The 22185-nt window shown below is 34.4% G+C and overlaps 2 protein-coding genes across 8 annotated transcripts in view; both read left to right on the top strand.

The window, feature by feature from the left end:
* Nucleotides 1–22185, top strand: part of LOC112496827 (TMV resistance protein N-like) — a 136806-nt gene that overhangs the window by 40302 nt on the left and 74319 nt on the right. Inside the window, exon 5 of the mRNA XM_052437028.1 lies at nucleotides 12263–12386. Within this exon, the coding sequence (XP_052292988.1) occupies nucleotides 12263–12386 (124 nt within the window). The remainder of the gene's footprint in view (nucleotides 1–12262; nucleotides 12387–22185) is intronic.
* The window catches only part of LOC102614733 (TMV resistance protein N-like), a 109445-nt gene that overhangs the window by 67884 nt on the left and 19376 nt on the right, over nucleotides 1–22185 (top strand). The gene's annotated exons all lie outside the window — the stretch shown is intronic.

Below are 22185 nucleotides of genomic sequence, written 5' to 3'. Positions count from 1 at the left end.
CTAGTCATTTACTGTTGCCTCGGCACCATTTGTATATGTCCAAATTGGTATGGCCTTCCTCTTACATATATCATATTCAAGTAAGAATAGCTGTATTCCTAGTTGGATTTATTTGATCAAGTTAATAGTTCAGTAAGAAAAATGGTTAGACCCTCAGGGCCATCAAAAGTTACTGTCTCATAGTTCATTTTAAGTGCTCCTAAAACAGAGTGAGATAAAATAAAATATTGAAACATACATATATCATGTATATAAACATCTTTTTTTCTTTTCTTTGAACCTTACTAGTTAGTTATTAACTAAAAGCACCCATAAAAAGTTTCTTTAAACCAATACATTAGTGCTACTTAAAAAAGGTGGGATTAGAACCACAATCTCTTGCACAGCCCCTTTATGTCTTACCATTTGAATCGACTGGTAATAAGAAAATCTATTTTACAGCTTTATTTTCAACTACAGCTTGTAACTATCTCACATATGTGGGTTAAGTAAGTCTCACAAAGAGATACTAGTCCAAATTCATTACTTCCAATCAAGAAAAAGCATGCAGTATCAAACATGATATGCATCCTCAGGACCCATAAGTCAATTTGTGCTTCATTACTATCAATTTCCTACATGGATAATTTTTTTTTTTTTGGTATCTCTTAAGTATCCAAAGTCATACCCTAAGCAGTCAGATACACTCGGATAGTACTGATCTAATACAAGATATTAGATGTTAAATTCAGGAGTAAAAGAATGCAGATAGTACCTGCTTTGAAGAAAATGAAAGTCTCATTCGAAGGTAAGGGTCCTGGTAAACAACAGGATCAACTTTCTGATTCAGCACAACATTTTTAATATTTCCAATCAAGGGAGCTTGATAAATACTAGATGATGTAAAGACCAAAATCAGTTTTAAAAGATTTGTCATTGATGGGTGTCGAAGCCAACAAAAATAAATTCCTACTCTAAATAAATTGTGTATAGTGATTGAGCAGGGTCGTGTCCACAGAGATCGGTAATTATTTAAATCCTTTTGAAACGTAAAACGTAAAATGGGGGAATTGTTGACAATAATAAAAATCAAATTAAAATAACAAGAATGCAAATTAAAGTTGTAATTCAAATTGGAGAAAGCTCTGGTTGAAGGAATTAACTCAGCTTGATTCGACTACTGATCATTGATTCAAATATATATTATTATTACTTATGAATAGACCGGTTATAGCTACTGAGACCCTCTAATAGCCAATCTCTCCTTAATTAGTTGATAACCAAGGTACGACCGTTGGATATTTCCCTAATCAATAGACAACCCTAGATACGATCATAGGATTTAATCAATTGACAGCTTGAAAAACCAGAGAGACCCAAATCCTAATCAACACATATGATGATTCATTTAAATTAGATTGTTTATTCTCACAACACAACTCTCTGCTATGTTATTTGTCACAAACATTAAATTCTTCATACGATGAATCCTTTAATTGACAATAGATTAAGTTGATAATTAAATAGTGGCCAATTACCTAATTAACAAACATAATCATGAAAATAATACAGAGAATAAACAAATACCCAAAAAGCAATAAAACAATTAAAGCACAAGAAAGATCTCACAGTAGTGATGAATCAAAGCTTCGTTATCCTTCAACCAGAAAAATAGGTTTAGTTCTTCATAGAGAGAAGAGAAAAATTAGATCTAGGGTTTCTTTCTTTTTCTCCAATCCAAAAATTCCCTCTTTTTCACAATAGATTCCTCACTTAAATACTTTCTCTCTCTTCTCTTTTAGAATTCTATTTAAAATAAAATCCTAATATCTGAAATATTAAATTCGTAATTACAAAAATAACCAAAAATACAAAACACGTTAAACTAAAAACTGCAGGTCCGCAGTTGACAGCACGCGCCCACGCCTTATCAACAAAGTTCTTCTGACGCTCATAATTTCTCCAAGAGAACAATCATCCTTAAACATCATCTTATAGCTCAATTTTATCATCAATCAATAGAATTGCACCTACAAAAGTAAAACACAAGTAAATCACTATTATTAAGTGCAAAACATTGATATTAAGGGAAGTAAATAATGCAAAACTAGTGCATAAATTGCACTCTAACAGTCATCCAAGAAGGTACGGCACGCTGGAAAAATGGCCAGCGAGTGTGTGATCATGTCTCTTCCTCTGTTGAGGATATTATTATTATTACTATTATTATTACACACACACAATAAAGGTACTGATCATACATACATGCATTAATATTTTTTATCTTAATTATCAGCACAAATTAAAGAGAAATGATCAGGCTTTCCTCAATGTCAAGCATGCACTATTATTATAACCTAACAGATTTACACAACTCAAATGAAAGGGCAAAGCCTGGTGAATATTATTTTCTCTGAATTTATGTGTAAGTACGCATATTGTATTTCATTTACTTTCTTTATTGGCATTTATTTTCGTGTTTAATTACTAGAAAATGCTCTGCTTGATCAAAGAGTTGGTCGGAATCAGAATGTGCCGTTCGTGAATGAAAATTGCATTCGTTCTCGATCAGATTGAAGCTTTAAATCCTCTGTTTCGTATTCTTAATATCTCTGTTTCATTGCAGTGTTATTTCATTTCATATCTATTATTGCACTTGCGCGTGGGAGTGGATGCTGTGATGACGAGGAGCCACAACCTAAAGGATTTATGTGGTACTTACTGATCTCAATTTTAAAAATCTTAACGTCAATGTTTAGAGGATTTTCCATATTGAGCTTGGGCTTCAAATAATGTGTTTTTTCCTTGGGCTTTGATTGAGTTCTTCGGGCATTATTGATTTATCAAATTAGAATCATATCATGTATTTAACCTTATACCAGTTATATTTATATTTTTTGATCACTTCATTAGTCTTATTAAAATAACTTAGTATTTGCATACATAATTTATAAATATAATATGACTGTATTTACATTTTTGTTTAATTTCATATACGATTTCCTGAGGGAGGAATTTCATGATTTTCAATAAATCCTTTGAAATTTGTCACTTCTGCCTCTTCAATGGAACTTTACATTTTTTTTCATCCAAGGAATTTTCTAATTGGAACTTTCGATTAGGACAAAGATGTGAAGCCCATTGGTTTAAAATTATAGTTGAAAATTTTGTGCTTGTATGTGAGACAAAATGAAATGATGCGTCACCTACTAAAGAATAAGAAAGGAGAGAAAGAAAATGATCCATGTTCTCTGTCATTTTAAAAATATTTTGTTTCATTAAATACTCTAAATTATTATTTAAGTACTTACATTGAAGACACCCTTAATGAATTTCCTTGCTTTTGGTGCTTAGATTATTCAACCTTTTATTATCATTGACGGTGTCTTTGATTCCATAAACCACTATGGACCATAGTCATTCTTTATAATTATCTGCTGTTGGCAAGCAGAAAAGGTCAAATTGATTAGAAAACATGAAATTCTCTCATTGATTTCTTTGGAACAAATTTAATTGGAATTCAAGTAAAATTTGATCAACTTTCCCAACACTTGAACAAAATTGGATCTCTGTAAGTGTAGTCTAGGGGAAGGGACGGGCAATCCCAATTGATATTGGCACCTTATTGTCACGGGATGAGTGTTTTGCGCAGCTAACCCGTGTGGCACTTAGACAACTTTGCCGAATGTTGCTAAGTAAGCCTAGAGATTCTCGAACAAGAGAAGAGAGCAATTGAGCCAAAGAAACTTGTATTGCACAAAGAGATATTACAATGCTTGTTGGATACAAATGCCTAATGCCATCCCATATTTATAGGGGAGGCTTTGCCTAACTTTGCCTAACTTTGCCTAACTTTACCTGACTTTGCCAAACTTGGTCAAACTCTAGAGTATTTTACAATTTCCTAGCTATTTGCATGTGCTGGAATTGTATAAAGTATTCTAGAATATTTACATGTTCACATGTGCTAGAGTTGCCTAGAATCTTCCGGAATTGGGCCAAGCTAGCACTCTTGGCCTTGTGTTGGCTCTCTAGCCTGAAATTGTGGGCAATTGGGCTAGCGAATTGGGCGGTCCGCAACATTATGCTCATTAAAAGCACTTGTTATTAACATTCCTGCTGTTACCTGAAATGTTAGAGCTGCTTCTTGAGGCGCTAGATGGACTAAATCCAAAGAACTGCAATCCTGAGACTTGCTTGAGATGTGGATGTGCTTGAATGCAGCTTCGAGAAGCTTAGGCCCATTACAAAAGCTCTCTCCCTTGTTGTCTCCTTGATGCCGTTTTTTATGATAGTAAGAAAAATCTTGGATCAAGATCAGTTGATGATCGATGTCGACCCCCCAAGACCTCACTTAACACTGATTATAAAGATTCAACTAGTTCTAGCCTATGTCGTCTTGAAGAACAGAGCACTAGTTTTGTTTATTATAAGTGATCAAACACGTACGTTACTTATTCTTGTAAACAACACTAACTGTTCATCATGCGAGCTTCCTCTCAACAACAACCGACATGTCGTATACAAGCCGATGATAGTCGCAGTACAACCATTTCTTGTAACCGACAATGTCATCTCATCTGGATTACAGATTCTTGTTCATTTTCAAACCCTACTAATAATGTTGCTCTGTCTAGTAGAGCTTGTGTAAGCAAAACAGAGCATTATGTAATTTAAATTATTAAAAATTTGTTCAGAAGACTTCTCTCTCTGAATTCGGAAAAATGTGAAAAAGAAAGGAGACGAGTGCTCGATGCGAATCCGCAGGTCTATGATATGATATGTAATTAGTTAATTGCTTCATTGTCTTTCACATAGGAAGGCCGAAAAAATCTGAATAATGGAAACTTTAAAGTTGTGGATAACAAAGATGGAAACTTTAATTTTATTTTTTTTGGGAAATTGTGTTTCCTTTAATCAAATTAATTTTTTTTTAAAGTCTTTAGATTTTTCGAATTAAATTAAGACCAAAGACAAGGTGTTAACCATTATGTATTTTAGAAGAGTAATAGATCTTGTAAGAATATTTAACCAATTATTTGGGAAAAGGATATCTATACCACAAGATTTGGAAGGTTTGGGAAAACGGTCATGCAGACCCCCTAGTTTAAAAAAAAGGGCTTCAAGACTCCATTTTGACTGTAATATGCTTTCAAATATTAACTAAAAAATTAACTTTAAAATTTTGATAAATACAAATACTATATAAATAATGTGATCTATCTAGTAGACTAATAATATTAAAATATTTAAATATTTAAATAAATTTAAATAGGTATATTATTATATTTATTTTAATAATATATTTGTCTTTATTGTAGAGATTCTTAATAAATATTTGCGCTAAATACATTTAACAATTAAAAAGAATCTCATATACTAATAATGTTGAAATTATTATTTTACATTAATATTCAAAATAATTTAAATTTAACACATTTATTTTAATGTTATGCTTCTCTTTATTATAAAATTTACTTTAACATAAGTAAATATATCTAATAGCCAGGTTGTAAAATATTAAAATATTTTTAAATACATTGAAATTATTTTAAAATGTATATATTGTTATATTTATTTTTATATTATATTTCTATTTAGTATACAATTTTTTTTAAGAATAATAGAGATAAAGGGTATTATGATCAAAATAGAGTTTTAATATCTCTTTTCAAAAGCTTGAAAATGTTGGTGACCTTTTTTTCAAATTTTGAAGTGTAAATGTCCTTTTCCCTTGCAATATCTTATATTCTTAGATAAATCTGATTCCAAACCCCACTTGCACGGCCCTTTGTTGCATATATTGTATAATTAGTTATTTGTAACTTTCCACCAATTTGGTGCAACTAATTTCCTAGCAGTTTCTTTACTGTCTTATTACTAAGTACTCTGGTTCTAATTGTTGGATATTATCCAACGGTCATTTAGGTAAAGGACAAACAATGGGTTTTGTTTACCCCTAATGCAATCGTAGTCGTGGTTAGTTATTTATATATAGAAAAAGAAATGTTTCAGTCAGGAATTTTAAAATATAGAAAAGTGCGGGAAACCTTTAAAACACCATGGTTTTAAAATTTTTTCTGACTTTCCCGCACTTTAAAATCTCTGACCAGAAAACTACTTTATATATATATATGCATGTGTGTGTGTGTGTGTGTGTGTGTGTGTGTGTTTCAATCCGGAATCGGTTTTAAAGCTTTTCCAAACTTTCCTGCACTTTAAAATTCTGGACCAGAAAACTACTATATATCTATATGTTCCAGTCCAGAATTTTAAAATGCAGGAAAGTGCGGGAAAACTTTAAAATCATATTGTTTTAAAGGCTTAAAACTATAAATCTTTAAAATTGTGTGGTTTGAAAGTTTTTCCGGACTTTCCTACTTATAAATTTGCATGACTATGATATTTTAAATTAAAACTTTTACTTAAAATCTTGACATAAATCTTGAGAGATTGGTTCTAAGAAATCTAATAGTGGATGAAGAATCAATATTAAATTCTACTTTAACTTTCAATATCTATAATTAGATTGCTTGAAATTAATAGTCTATCAAAATTTTAAGAAAAAAATTTAACTTGAAACAACACCACCATGTTTATTACTATATTTATATTTCTATTTCATAAACAATTTTTTGGAAGATGCTCAAATGACAGTTCTGTTGACTATTTAGGGTGTGTTTGAGATTGGGGTGTTGTAGCTTTTAAGCTACAGCTACTGTGAAAAAAAAAACTGTAATTATGAAACAAAAGTTAATAATATATAGTAAATATAAATTTTAAATAATAATTTTGATAAAATTATTAAAAATATAATAAATTTTGTATTATACAAGTGAAAAATCATATTAACATAGTTTAAAAGCTATAACAGTTAGTGTTTACCAAATATTTTAGTGTTGTAGCTTTTAAGCTACAGCTGCCCAACCTCAATCCCAAACGCACCCTTAACAAACTAAAGAAGCACATTATTTTCAATGATAGTGAATGCTATTTGAAGAATTTTATGATATTTAATAGGGAAAAAGATAGCTAAACCATCAAGATTTGTGGAAATCGTTATGGATGTCCCCAATTTCAAAATGGGATAACAAGATTCATTTTTAACAATAAAATTCTTTGAATATAGCAATTAAAAAATTGACTTTAAATTTTTTAATAAATACAAATAAATATGAGTAATATAATTTGTCTTGTAGACTAATAGTATTAAAATATTTCTTTATATTTAAAATAATTTTAAAATTTTTAATTATTATATTTATTTTAGAATATATTTTTATTTATTATAAATATTTTAAATAAATCTTAGCGTTAAATAGAAATTACACCGGGTAAAATATCTCACGTATTAATTATATTAAAACCATTATTTTACATATTATTGAAAATAATTTAAATCTTAATGTGTTTTAAATATTATGTTTCTTTTTATTATAAAATTGACTTTAATTCAATAAAATATATTTGTAAAATATTAAAATATTTTTAAATATTGAAATTATTTTAAATATATATATATTATCACATTCATTTTAATATTGTATTTCTATTTATTATAAAATAATGGAGATAGTTCTTTTAGTTTATAAAGCCAGTGGGTATTATGGTGAAAAGGAAACCTTGGTATCACATGGTGAGTATTTTGCACAATAAACCTGTGTGATACTTATACAATTTTTTCTCGAAACTTGTTAAGTAAGCTTTGATCTTCATAACTAGTTAAGCTAAGATGCTTTTGGAAGAGCTAAAGAGGAAGTGAGCAATTGAGACAAAGAGAACGCATATTATTCACAAGAGTATATGTACAAGAGGGCTTTGATAGCTTGTCTACAAGCGCTCGAGTCACTTATTGCTCTTACTTATTGCAAATGCTTAGTGTCATGCCCTATTTATAAGGAAGTTTGCCTTATTCTAGAGTATTTTAAGTATAGAGAGTTCTCATGACTTGCAGAGCGCCCTTATGTCTAACAATGCTCACAGTATCTTAGAGAATTCTATGTACAAGCTGCATGCTAAAACACTCTAGCAAATTCTGAAGACATCCCAACCAGGTACAAGTGTGCAATGCGATAGAGATGGAGCATTCTAGAGACAAGCCAAGCTAGGACATCCTGAACTTGTCAAGTTAAAAGGCTGGAAATTTTGGACAGTCCATGACACTTAGTATCCTTTTTCTTAACAGTTCTTTGAATAATTAATTGTAACAAGTGGATATTTATAATGAATAATTAGTTATGCGAGTAGAAGTCTATGACGAGTAATTTAATTATGCAAGTCAATTTTCACTAAGTCTTGCTTTTAGAATACAAACATACTACAGATCTGAGGATGATAAACTAGCTAGAAGTTGCGCCATTTTATTAACTTCTTTCCTTTGGGAAAATACTTCAGTGGAGTTCAAATATGCTGTAAGTCTTATCTTGTATATTTATCTTTTATTTTCAGAATTAATTTGCATATCCTGTATGTTTAAATATTGGAAGAAAGCTTGAATGTTAATTTTATATGAACTTAAAGGCTGGCATACGAACTCTACAATCAGCATCTGAAAAAAAAAATTCTAATTACATTTTGGGATTTATTAAGTATAATTTTTTTTTTGGGAGTAAAGAAAGCATAATTTTTTTTTTTTTGGAGTAAAGAAAGCAAATAAGAAGCTGTGGATCTGTTTATTTTGTTTAAGAAGAAGATCATTAATTTCCAAATCAGAAGCATTCTCTTATTAAGTTTTTATATCAGTGATTTGTTGTCTTTAAACAATATTTTGGTACAATTTATTGTCAACTAATTTTAATTAATAAAATTCCCTCGCACCATAGCACAAAATAAAAAAAGAAAAAAAAAAGAAAAGAAAAAATCAGGTAGAATTTATATATGTTTGTCTATTACTCTATTGTGGAAGTGATGAGGTGGAGTAGGCGAAAAAAGAAAGGCAAAATTTCAGTTTCTGTCAGATTCTTTCTCTAACTTGAAAATCAAGATCTTTGCGCAAAGAATTTTTTGGAAGTATTTGCTTATATGTAACTTGTACCCTTAATGTTCCTCTTAATTCTTTCTAAATGATATATGGGTTTTTCTGGCACACTATTTATTTAATTCTATAAAATATTTTATTTTACTTTTATTATTTACTAATATAAAAAGCACTACTTTATTGATAATATTTTAAAATTTTTATTGAGAAAGATAAATAATAAATTTAGTTATAAGTAATAGTTATGATGACTTCAGAACGGGTTTGAGAGTCTTCAAATCTGTGGGTGTTTAGTTAGCATGTTGATGATCGGTTTCCAAACATGGTGGGCTGTGGGTGTGACATATATGTGAATTTTTTTATTGGAAAAAAAATGTCAAAAGCCGGTTTTCTCACCCTCTTTCCTGGTGTTGAGTTTTAGAGGGTTTTTAGATTGGAAAATGTTAGTTTCCCCGAGTCAAACTCCGGGTCAAACCCCTAAAACAATAAACGACGCCGTTTCAATCCTCCTTTTTTTTTTGTTTCTTAACCAAGCCCCAAAACAACGTCGTTTTGGCAAAGTTGTTGCAGTTGCTGGGTGGCCTTTGACTGCTTTGATCTTGTGTCCAAAAAAAAAAATCATTTTCCTCACCAGCTTAAGAGGTGGTGATAAGAATTACATGAATGTAATGCGTATATGGCAAGGATGAAATCCATAATGTGATGCATACATGACAAAGATCAAGACCATCACGACATGCCCAGGTGGCAAGAATCAAGCCCATTATGTGATAATTGGATGACAAGAATCAAGACCATTATGGCATTCACATATGGCAATAATCAAGGCCATTATAGTCATACACATATGAAAAGTATTACAACTATTATTATTTTTTAATATGGATCCTTGATTTGTGATGATTGATTACTTTTATGTTATTGAATATTTTATCTAAATTAGGCTTGAGAGCCATTTGAAATTAATAAGAATGAATTTTCTCTATAATTCTAAAAAGTATCAGCTGTTCCTAGCAAGACTTACTTTATTCTAAATTTGCAGGAACAAATAAAATGACTTCAGTAAGCAAACAAAATGTCTCTCACTGGACATATGATGTCTTCCTAAGCTTTAGAGGAGTAGACACCCGTAAAAGCTTCATAAGTCATCTATATGCTGCTTTGAATGAGAAAGGAATTTATGTATTCAAGGATGACAAAGAACTTGAGAAAGGAGAGTCCATTTCTCCTCGTCTCCTTAAAGCAATTGAAGCATCAAGAATTGCAATTATTGTTTTCTCAAAAAATTATGCTTCTTCCACTTGGTGCTTAGATGAACTTGTTCATATTCTTGATTGCAAAAACAAAAATGCTCAACGAATAGTTTACCCAATTTTCTATGATGTGGAACCAACAGTTGTAAGGAATCAGACCGGAAATTTTCAAGAAGCATTTGCTAAACATGTAGAAGTTTTTAAGAAGAGTATAGAAAAGGTACAGAAGTGGAGAGAAGCTTTGAAAGAGGTGGCTAATATCTCAGGCTGGGAACTAAAGGAGTACAGGTAGCTCTTCTGATTAATATGTTTATTAGTTTAATCAAATAGCATTTAATATACTTTTTTCAGCTAAATTCTTCTGATTATTATGTCTACCTTATGATGCGCAGTAAATGAAATAAAAGCTCCATATATGTATATTTGCAAATGAATAGGTACAGATGAATGTAGATATTTCGCTAGAACATACCTAAAGATTAGCCATATATAATAACGTGTTACTTAGCCATATGTAATAACATGTTACGTGCATTACTTCAATTTGATCTAATGAATATTGCATGGTTTGGATTTTATTCATAATATGGAATTGATTTGTTACCACGTTCATAATGACTTTAATTTAACAACACCAATCTTTCTTTGTTCTTTTCAAACTATAGGAACGAGTCAAAATTTATTTCCGATATTGTCAATGCAATATCAAGTCAAATTCGTGTAAAATCAAAGATTCTTAAGAAGCTAGTAGGAATAGACTCACGCTTGGAGGAACTGAGGTTTCTTATGGATAAAGGTCCTAGTGCTGATGTTCGTATAATAGGGATATGCGGTATGGGAGGTTTAGGTAAGACGACTCTTGCAAGAGTTATTTATGACTTGATCTCTCATGAATTTGAAGGAAGCAGTTTTGTTGCTAACGTTAGAGAAAAATCTGAAAGGGAAGGTGGCGTAATCTCTTTTCAAAGGCAACTTGTTTCCCAATTACTAAAGCTTACAGATAATAGGATATGGAATGAGGATGATGGCATTAACATTTTAAGGAGTAGGCTGCAACACAAGAAGGTTCTTCTTGTTATTGATGATGTGGTTGATTCAAAGCAATTAGAATATTTAGCTGGAAAGCATGGGTGGTATGGTTCAGGCAGTAGGATCATCATAACATCAAGAGATGAAGGTTTGTTAAAGACAAATGGAGTGGATGAAGTGTATAAGCCTAATGGACTAAACTACAATGAAGCTCTTCAACTCTTCAACATGAAAGCTTTTAAAACCAATCAGCCTTTGGAAGAACGTGTGCAGCTATCTGAACGTTTTGTAAATTATGCTGGTGGTGTTCCATTAGCTATCGAAGTTTTAGGTTCCTTTTTGAATGTTAGATCTGTAGATCAATGGAGAAGTACCCTGGAAAGACTTCAAATAGATCCTCCAAATAAGATTATGAGTATACTTCAAATAAGTTTTGACCGACTACAAGATTCTGAGAAGAAAATAGTTCTTGATATTGCATGTTTCTTTAAAGGGAAGAATAGAGATTATGTAACAAAAATTCTAGAGGGATGTGGTTTTTTTCCTGTCATTGGAATAGAAGTTCTTATTGAAAGATCTCTTTTAATAGTTGATGACGACAACACACTGGGGATGCATGATTTGTTACAAGAATTGGGACAACTGATTGTCACGAGACAATCCCCCGAAGAACCTGGGAAACGCAGCAGATTATGGAAGGAAAAAGAAGTACGCCAGGTGTTGATAGAAAACACAGTAAGTGAATTATTAAATCAAAAACTTGTTGATGCTTGCTACTTTATTTTTCCCAATTACATCTCTAACGAATTTTCAACATCTTGACATTATTTTTTTTATTTACTTATTGTTTGCTTATAATTTTTAGGGAGGTGAAGTAATGGAAGGAATAATAGTTAATGCCTACTTTCCTGAAAATGAGGTTTACTTAAGTGCAAGTGCTAAAGCATTTTCGCAGATGACCAACCTAAGACTGCTCAAAATTAGTAATGTGCAACTTCCTAGTGGCCTAGAATACCTCTAACAGGTTGCGATTACTTGATTGGCATCGGTATCCTTTGAAATCTTTGCCATCAAATCTGCAATTGGATAAAACTATTGAATTTAAAATGTGCTACAGCCGCATTGAAGAATTATGGAAGGGAATCAAAGTAAGATCAATAATTTTGTCAATAATTTGAATTTTTTCTGTGAATAATTGTTGATAGTATTACAGTTGTATATAAATTAAGAAGTATCATTTTTTCCTGCTTTTGTTTTCAACAGCCTTTAAACATGTTGAAAGTCATGAAACTCAGCCATTCTCAGGACTTGATTAAAACACCAAACTTCACAGAGGTCTCAAATTTAGAGGAGCTGGATCTTGAAGGATGTACAAGTCTGCGTGAAATTCACCCATCTTTACTGCTTTACAGTAAGCTTATCATATTGAACCTGAAAGATTGTACAAGTCTTACAACTCTTCCAGGCAAGATTTCTATGAAATCGCTTAAAACACTCGTTCTTTCTGGTTGCTCGAAACTGATAAAGAAGTTTCTAGAGTTTGATGGAAATATGAATGATCTGTCAGAACTCTGTTTAGACAGAACAATTATTGAAGAGTTGCCATTATCAATTCAACATCTAACTGGACTTACTTTGTTGAATTTGAAAGATTGCAAAAATATCAAGAGTCTTCCAATTTCTTTAACAAGATTAAAATGCCTAAGAACTCTTAAGCTCTCTGGTTGCTCGAAATTTAGGAAGTTTCCAGAGATTTGGGGAAGTATGAAAGATCTGACGGAGCTCTTCTTAGATGGAACTTCCATTACAGAAGTGCCATCTTCTATAGAACTTTTGACCGGACTTCAATTGTTAAATTTGAATAACTGCAACGATCTAGTGAGACTTCCCAGCGGTATAAATGGTTTGAAATCTCTTCAAACTCTAAATCTCTCAGGATGCTCCAAACTTGAAAATGTGCCAGAGACGCTTGGGCAAATAGAAAGTCTGGAAGAACTTGATATAAGCGGAACAGCTATAAGACGACCTGCATCCTCCATTTTTCTTATGAAGAATATTAAAACACTATCTTTTTCTGGGTGCTGTGGACAACCGTCGTCTACATCATGGCATTTGCAATTTCTCTTCAATTGGAAGCGAAGGAGTTCAGACCTAGGGGCTTTGAGCTTGATTTCTCTGTCAGGTTTGTGCTCTTTAAGCAAATTGGATCTCAGTTACTGTGATCTAGGGGAAGGAACAATCCCGAGTGGTATTGGCAGCTTATACTCATTAAAAAAATTGTATATGAGCGGAAACAATTTTGTTTCGCTACCGGCAAGCATTAATTGTCTTTTTAAGCTTGAAATATTGGTATTGGAAGATTGTAAAAGGCTTCAATCTCTGCCACAACTTCCACCCAACGTAAAGAAAGTTAAAGCGAATGGTTGTGCTTCGTTGGTGACATTGTTGGGTGCATTAAAACTGCGCAAGTCCTATTGCACATTAATTAATTGTATAGGCAGCTTGAAATTGCTCGGAAACAACGGTCTGGAATTTTCAATGCTACGAGAGTACCTTAAGGTCAGTCTCTCACTCCGTGTCTTCCAGCTATGCCGTAATTATGCCCGAAAATTAAGTAATGATATGGATTCCTTAATTTTTTATTTTTTGGTTGCAGGAAGTGTCAGATCAAAGAAATTTTTTCTTCATTGTTGTTCCAGGAAGCGAAATTCCCAAGTGGTTCATGTATCAGAATGAGGGTTCATCAATTACTGTCAGAAGGCCTTCATATTTGCATAATAAGAATAGGGTTGTGGGATATGCTATTTGCTCTGTTTATCATGTCCCTAAACATTCAACTGGTATCAAATTATGGCATTCATATCCCACACATCAATTGCACTGCGAAATGGTCGGTTCTAATACCTTTTACTTTGTAGATTTTGTTATGAAATTGGTGGGTGAAGCAGGACCGCAGCTAAAATGAAATTGGAAATAAAATAAAGAACAAGCACAATAGAGGACACCAGAAATTACGTGGTTCGGCTTTTAGCCTACATCCACGGGCGAAGACAGAAGGAAATATTTTACTAGTGAAAAGGAGTTACAAGTATTGTAGTATTTTAGCTCACTTCCCAAAACCCCAATACACCCAAACTCTCAAATCACTATAACTCTTAAAACCCTCTCTAAATAAAGAAAAGAACTGAAGAACTTGATGATTTACAAATGAAGGGAGCCAGCGTTTTTATAGCCAAAAATTGGCTACTGTTCATTTAATATTTAATTATTATTTTTCTTTTATTAATTTTTCTTTTCTTTTCCTTCTTCGGCCCGGCATCTCTTTTTCTAACTTCATATTTCTTCTTCAAACATTTACAGCTTCTAGATTACGACTCCTCATCCTCCATTCTTCTTTTGTTTTCTTTGTTTCAAAGAATGCAGCAACAGCCGCATTCAAAATAGGGAATAGTGGTGCCACCTTCTAGAAAAGGTGGTGCTATTTTCCACATTCTCCCACGTGGAGATTAGAGTGAAAAGCAATCAATCTCCACACTATCCTTTCTGCTTCGCCATAATCATGTTGCCTACGTTTCTGCTAGGCCACAAGAGGATCTACTCCAGACAAACTTATCAGTATTTATCGGTTTGGTCAAAACATCTGCTAGGTTCTCTTTGGTATGGATTTTCTGCAAATCCACACTTCCATCTTCCACTACTTCACGAACGAAGTGATACTGGACTCCTATGTGCTTTGTCCTGGAATGAAAGGCTGGATTCCTTGCAATGTGTAAGGCACTCTGACTGTCACAATACACAGAAATTTTCTGTTGTTTGTGCCTGAGCTCCTCCAATAATCTTTGTATCCAAATAGCTTCCTTGCAAGCTTGTGTAGCTGCCATGTACTCTGCTTCTGTTGTAGATAAAGCCACAACGGTCTGCAGTTTCGAAACCCAGCTTACAGCTGCTCCCGCAAGTGTAAACACATAACCAGTAGTGGATTTCCTTTTATCAAGATCTCCTGCAAAATCTGAATCCACATAACCTCTGACAGTAAACTCTGATCCTCCATAACATAATGCAACATCTGAGGTTCCTCTGATGTATCTCAGAATCCTCTTCACAGTTATCCAATGCTCTCCACCAGGATTCGCCATGTATCGACTGACTGCTCCCACTGCTTGTGCAATGTCCGGTCTTGTACATATCATAGCGAACATTAAACTTCCCACTGCTGATGCATACGGTACTCGAGACATCTCCTTCCTCTCTGCTTCATTGCTAGGACACATACTTGAGGATAATTTGAAATTAACAGGAAGTGGGGTAGAAATTGACTTACAATCTTGCATGTTGAAGCGCCGCAAGATTTTCTTCAAATAATTCTTCTGTGAGAGCCAAATCTTCCTGTTATTTCTGTCTCGGTGAATTTGTATCCCTAGAATCTTGTTTGCTGGTCCCAAGTCCTTCATTTCAAACTCCCTAGCCAACTGTGCCTTCAATTCTTGGATTCGATCTTTGTTGGGACCTGCTACCAACATGTCATCCACATACAACAGTAAAATGATGAAATCATTATCTTCAAACCTCTTGTAATATGTACAATGATCTGAACTGAGTCTGTTGTATCCAAGGCTCATGATGAAGGAATCAAATCTCTTATACCAACACCTCGGCGCCTGTTTGAGACCGTATAGAGATTTGTTCAACCTGCAAACCAAGTTCTCCTTTCCTTTTTCTGCAAAACCTTCTGGTTGGAGCATATAAATTTCTTCTTCAAGTTCTCCATGAAGAAATGCAGTTTTAACATCTAACTGCTCTAGATGTAGGTCAAATGTAGCACACATTGCCAAGACTATTCTAACTGTTGTGAGTCGAACCACCGGAGAAAATATCTCGTTGAAGTCAATACATTCTTTCTGAGCATATCCTTTCACTACCAGTCTCGCACGATACCGCTCCACTTGGTCATTGCCATCACGTTTGATCTTGTAGACCCATTTGTTTCCAATGGCTTTTCTTCCACGTGGTAGTGGTACAAGTTCCCATGTCTTGTTCTTGTGTAGAGCTTCAATTTCTTCCTGCATTGCTGTCATCCACAAAGCAACATCTGAGCTGTTTAAAGCTTCATGAAAAGTTGAAGGCTCTCCATCCTCTATTAGAAGACAGTATGCAACGTTGATCTCTGTGACATACTCCGAGTGCCACGTTGGCGGTCGTCTCTCACGAGTTGACCGACGAACTTCTGGAGCCTCGGACTCAACTGGTTCTTGTTCCTCGTGCTCTGATGCTGCTTCAGAAGAATCTGAATCTTCTGGATTATTTTCGACATATACCGGCACAGTCTCTGACTTTTCTTTTACAGTGCCATTATCTTCATCTTTTCTTTGTAGTTGATCTTCTACAAAAATAACATCTCTGCTGATGACGATCTTGTGGGCAGTGGGGTCCCACAGACGATACCCCTTTACTCCATCAGCATACCCCAAGAAGATACATCTTCTAGATTTTGCATCCAGCTTTGTTCTTTCTTGGGCATTGTACATCACGTACACAGGACATCCAAATGCATGTAGGTAGGAATAATCAGCTGGCTTTCCAGTCCACATCTCCATCGCCGTCTTCAACCCAATAGCTGTAGACGGCGACCGATTTACTATATAACAGGTAGTTTTGGCTGCTTCTGCCCAGAATGAATTGGGTAGACCAGCAGTCTTCAACATAGCTCTTATTCTTTCTGTAAGAGTTCTGTTCATCCGTTCTGCCACTCCATTTTGTTGAGGAGTGTATGCCATCGTGAACTGTCTCTGAATACCTTCTTGCTTACAGAAAGCAAGAAACTCGCCGTCTGTATATTCTCCACCATTATCTGTCCTCAAGCACTTGATCTTTTTACCAGATTCAAGTTCCACCCGCGCTTTGTATTCTTTAAACACAGGAAATACATCTGACTTTTTCTTAATTGGATACACCCAACATCTTCTGGAATAATCATCAATGAAAGTCACCATGTACTTTGCACCTCCCATGGATATATCCGGTGATTCCCAAACATCAGAATGAATCAAGTCTAGAATGCATTTACTTCTAGCAATAGATCTACTGAATTTTAATCTATGCTGCTTACTTATAACACAATGCTCGCAAAATGGTAAACTTACCGATTTGAGCCCCGGAAGCAATTTTCGCTCAAAGAGAATCTTCAAGCCTTGTTCTGACATGTGGCCGAGTTTGAGATGCCACATCATCGTTGATTCTTCTCCATTTGACGCGACACACGCATCAGTCTCCTGTAGTGTTTCTCCTTTAAGCATGAATAGATTAGCATCGATCTTCTCTGCCTTCATCAATACAAGCGCGCCTTTAACGATCTTCATAATTCCATTCTCCACATGAGTTTTGCACCCATGACTATCCATTTGTCCCAAAGACAATAGATTTTTCTTTAGGCCGTTGACATGTCGTACCTCCCCAATTGTGCGAATTGTACCATCAAACATTTTTATTTTGATAGTACCAATACCAGCGATCTCCAAGGCATGATCGTTACCCATATATACAGATCCTCCTGAGATAGGTTCATATGTGTGGAACCATTCTCTCCTAGAGGTCATGTGCCAGGTAGCTCCCGAGTCTATAAGCCAGACATCAGAAAGTCGTTTTCTGCCTTCTGAAACAGTTATTGCCTCACTGTAGAGAATTTCGCCATCATCCGAGGTACTTGCTACACACCCCTGAGCATTTGATGACTCAGGTTCTTTGCCCTCTCTTTTCTTCTGGTTACTCCAACACTCCTTTTTGACGTGCCCTTTCTTGCCACAGTTGTAGCATTTAACATTCTTCTTACTTCTGGATTTTGATCTACCATGATTTTGACTCCCACTGGGGCCACGTTCTGTTGATCTTCCTCTCGTCACCGATAGCGCCTCCGCTTGCTGCGAACTTGCTTGTCTGTTTTCCTTGTTTTTTCGCCTGCTCTCCTCATTTAATACGGAGGCTGCAACATCGTCGAAAACTAGACCCTCCACTGGATTGTTGTTCGTCAGGTTGATGATGAGTTGATCATACGAATCTGGTAGACTTTGAAGTAGAAGCTCTGCACGTTCATTTTCCTCTATATTATGACCCAACGTTGTGAGTTGTGAAAATAGAGTCTTCAAGGTGTTGATGTGGTCGGTCACCATTGTAGATTCTGACATTCGAAGAGTATAGAGTTTTCTCTTCAAGAAGATTTTATTGTGTAGTGACTTGGCCTCGTACAATTTTGTGAGAGTATCCCATATTTCCTTCGCCGTATTTTTCTCTGCCACACTGGATAATACTCCATCCGCAAGTGCCAAGTGTAGATCAGAAATGGCATTGCCGTCTACCTCGTTCCACTTGTCATCAGTTATCTCCATGGGCCTTTCTCCAATTGCTGCCAAGCAATTATTTTTCCTCAATACAGCTTTCATCTTCATTTTCCACAACGAAAAATTATTTCCGTTAAATTTCTCAATTTCATACTTTGCCGCCATTTTGTTGATAAATACTGCACACAAGTTAGTGTACCACCTTGAATAGTTGTGAGTATGTGTGAGAATGCACACCAGGAAAGTTCCCAGGAAAGACTGGAGGGGTCACAATGGTCCCACTTAAAACCCAGACTCCTTAAGCTCTTATCGCCTTTGTGACAGAACTTTCCTAGACATGTACAGAACCACACAGTTGCTTTACTCACACCACTATTCCCTGCTTTGCACCGCAAAATTCTTGGATCGCTTCCACCGTTTCACGTGAATAGTACCGTATACGTGAATAGTGTCATATGCCGTATACGTGAATAGTGTCGTACGCCGTATACGTGAATAGTGCCGTATGACGTATACGTGAATAGTGCCGTACGCCGTATACGTGAATACGTGAACAATTCTTGACTCCAAAAATACAACCAATAGCTCTGATACCACTGTTATGAAATTGGTGGGTGAAGAAGGACCGCAGCTAAAATGAAATTGGAAATAAAATAAAGAACAAGCACAATAGAGGACACCAGAAATTACGTGGTTCGGCTTTTAGCCTACATCCACGGGCGAAGACAGAAGGAAATATTTTACTAGTGAAAAGGAGTTACAAGTATTGTAGTATTTTAGCTCACTTCCCAAAACCCCAATACACCCAAACTCTCAAATCACTATAACTCTTAAAACCCTCTCTAAATAAAGAAAAGAACTGAAGAACTCGATGATTTACAAATGAAGGGAGCCAGCGTTTTTATAGCCAAAAATTGGCTACTGTTCATTTAATATTTAATTATTAGTTTTCTTTTATTAATTTTTCTTTTCTTTTCCTTCTTCGGCCCGGCATCTCTTTTTCTAACTTCATATTTCTTCTTCAAATATTTACAGCTTCTAGATTACGACTCCTCATCCTCCATTCTTCTTTTGTTTTCTTTGTTTCAAAGAATGCAGCAACAGCCGCATTCAAAATAGGGAATAGTGGTGCCACCTTCTAGAAAAGGTGGTGCTATTTTCCACAGATTTTAGAGAGAAATTTGGTCGTTGTGGGTCAGACCATCTTTGGCGACTCTATTTGTCTCGTCAACGCTGCTATGATACTAATTGGCATTTTGAATCTGATCATATTGAGTTGTCATTTAAACCTCAGTCAGGTCCTGGATTGAAGGTGAAAAGGTGCGGTTTCCATCCAGTTTATATGCACGAAGTCGAGGAGTTTGACCAAACAACAAAGAAATGGACTCGCTTTACTTCTTATAATCTGAACGAATTCCATCACAATTTTGTTGGATCAAATTCGGAAGTAGCCACAGCATCAAAGCGAAGCCGTGCAGAAAATATTGGGGCAACTGAAGCCAGTGGTAGTGGCTCCCGTGATGATGTTGAAGAGCCACTTCTTAAAAGATTTAGACAACTCGAATGAAGGGCAAAGCCTACTTGTTACTTATTCTCTGCATTTATGTGAAAGTATGCATCTCGATTTCAATAATTTATTTTCTTTTCATATGGTATTTCATTTGCTTTCTTTTTATTTATTTACTATATCTTCTCTTGCAGTTTTTTTTTGTTAAATCACAAGAAAATGCTCGACTAGGGTGAAATAGTTGGTCAGAATCAAAATATGTCTTGCTAGAATCAAAATTGCATTCGTGCACGATCAAATTGAAGTTTTGAATTTTGTGATTTCTCATGAGCTGAAAATTAAAGAAAGGAAAAAAAAAATAAAGGACTGAAGTAAACCTCTGCTTTATATTCTTATTATGCTTGTTTCATTGCAGCATTGTCTCTTCTTGAAGCTCTCTCATTTTTTGAATACATAAATTGTAGCATCGATACGAGTAAACAGTAAACTAATTGGGCCATCTCAATCTGATTGATTTTTTTCTTTGGTACAGTCATATTAGATTAGATTCATCTCATTGTAAGCTTTGAAATAGTATTATATATCTCAAACGGACACTTAGAGAGTATGACTTTGGAAAGATACTCTATTTATCTTTTTAACATGCAAACTGTATTACTTCCATATGCATCCCTTTCAATGTTCTTTCTCACCACCATTGTCTCCCCATTGCGGCTGACTTCTAAAAGCAGTTGTTCCAAACATGACATAATTGGAAGTAGGCTACGATGGAAAAAAGTTCTTCTTATAATCGATCATGTGATTGGTTCGGTCCAGGCTGCAGAATTCTAATAACAACGAGAGATAAACAGTTGTTGGTGGCGCATGAAGTGGATGAAGAGCATATTCTGAACCTTGATGTACTAAATAACGATGAAGCTCTTCAACTCCTTAGTATGAAAGCTTTTAAAACCCATCAGCCTTTGGGAGAGTATGTGGAGCTGTCTGAACGTGTTCTAGAGTATGCTGGTTGGTCTTCCATTGGCTCTAAAAGTTTTGGGATCCTTTCTAATTGGTAGATCTGCGGATCTGTGGAGAAGTGCCATATGGCGTGTTTGGTAAAATCTTTTAGGGCATACGAAGAAGATGAAGAAAAAGCTGTTGACAGGTAATTTTTGTCAAATTAAAAAGTCATCGTGATTTTTATTTTTATATTTTATTTTTGTCCAAAGCAATAAATTTCTCGGAAATTACTTGTGGTGTAATGTAACCAACACAACAATGAATGACGTAAGACGCGGCGCATGCTCCTTTCAAAAGTTATAGCAAACCGTATACAAGAAATTCAACCGAATCCCATCATTTAATTATTAATAAATACACAATGTGCTTTTTGTCAAGCAAATTGTTGTCCCTTTGACAAAATTTACCATGTTTAGTTATATTGGTGCACATTTTCAACATATACACAATAAATGCATTCCCCACAAATAATAAGTTCATTCACATGTAATCATATAAGTTAATTGATAACATTAACTTGTTGACTTATACTTAGTAGGCATTTTCATTTCATTAAGTTAGTTTATAAAATTTTGACATGCACATTTCACTTTTGTGAAGCCCATCATTTTGAAGGGATCTTGTCACTTATTTTGGTTCTAAATTTTTAAGATCAAATATAATGGCCTCCATGACCATGAGCATCGAAAAAAGGAATCATCGTAGTCTTATTGATGTTAGTCAAAGAATTAGCTTTAGCTTTAATGGTGAAGAAGGCATCCAAAGCTTCATCATTGGGTTTAGGGATGGCAATTTAACCAAAATCCGAATAAACCCGGATGATGATCCAGGTTGGGTTTAATGCTAAAACAATGCAGATCCGACAATGATATTTTGAACCCCATACATATCTGATTCTTGTTTCATGTTTAACTGAACCCAGAAATCCAGAACTCGTGTCTGGATATTTTTATTTTAAAATTCACTAAATAATTAGTTTTTGGTTATTAATTAATTTAATGTTAAGTATAAAAGAAAAAAAACTGGAAAAAAACCCTAAATGCCTAAACATACTGCAGCCGCCATTTATCGTCTCCCCTTTTCTTCTTAATGATATTTTTGGGTTGG

The sequence above is a fragment of the Citrus sinensis genome, chromosome 3 (genome assembly GCF_022201045.2).
Source record: "Citrus sinensis cultivar Valencia sweet orange chromosome 3, DVS_A1.0, whole genome shotgun sequence".
Lineage (NCBI taxonomy): Eukaryota > Viridiplantae > Streptophyta > Magnoliopsida > Sapindales > Rutaceae > Citrus > Citrus sinensis.
The sequence above is the reverse complement of the archived record's forward strand: the minus strand, read 5'-3'. Positions and strand labels throughout refer to the sequence as shown.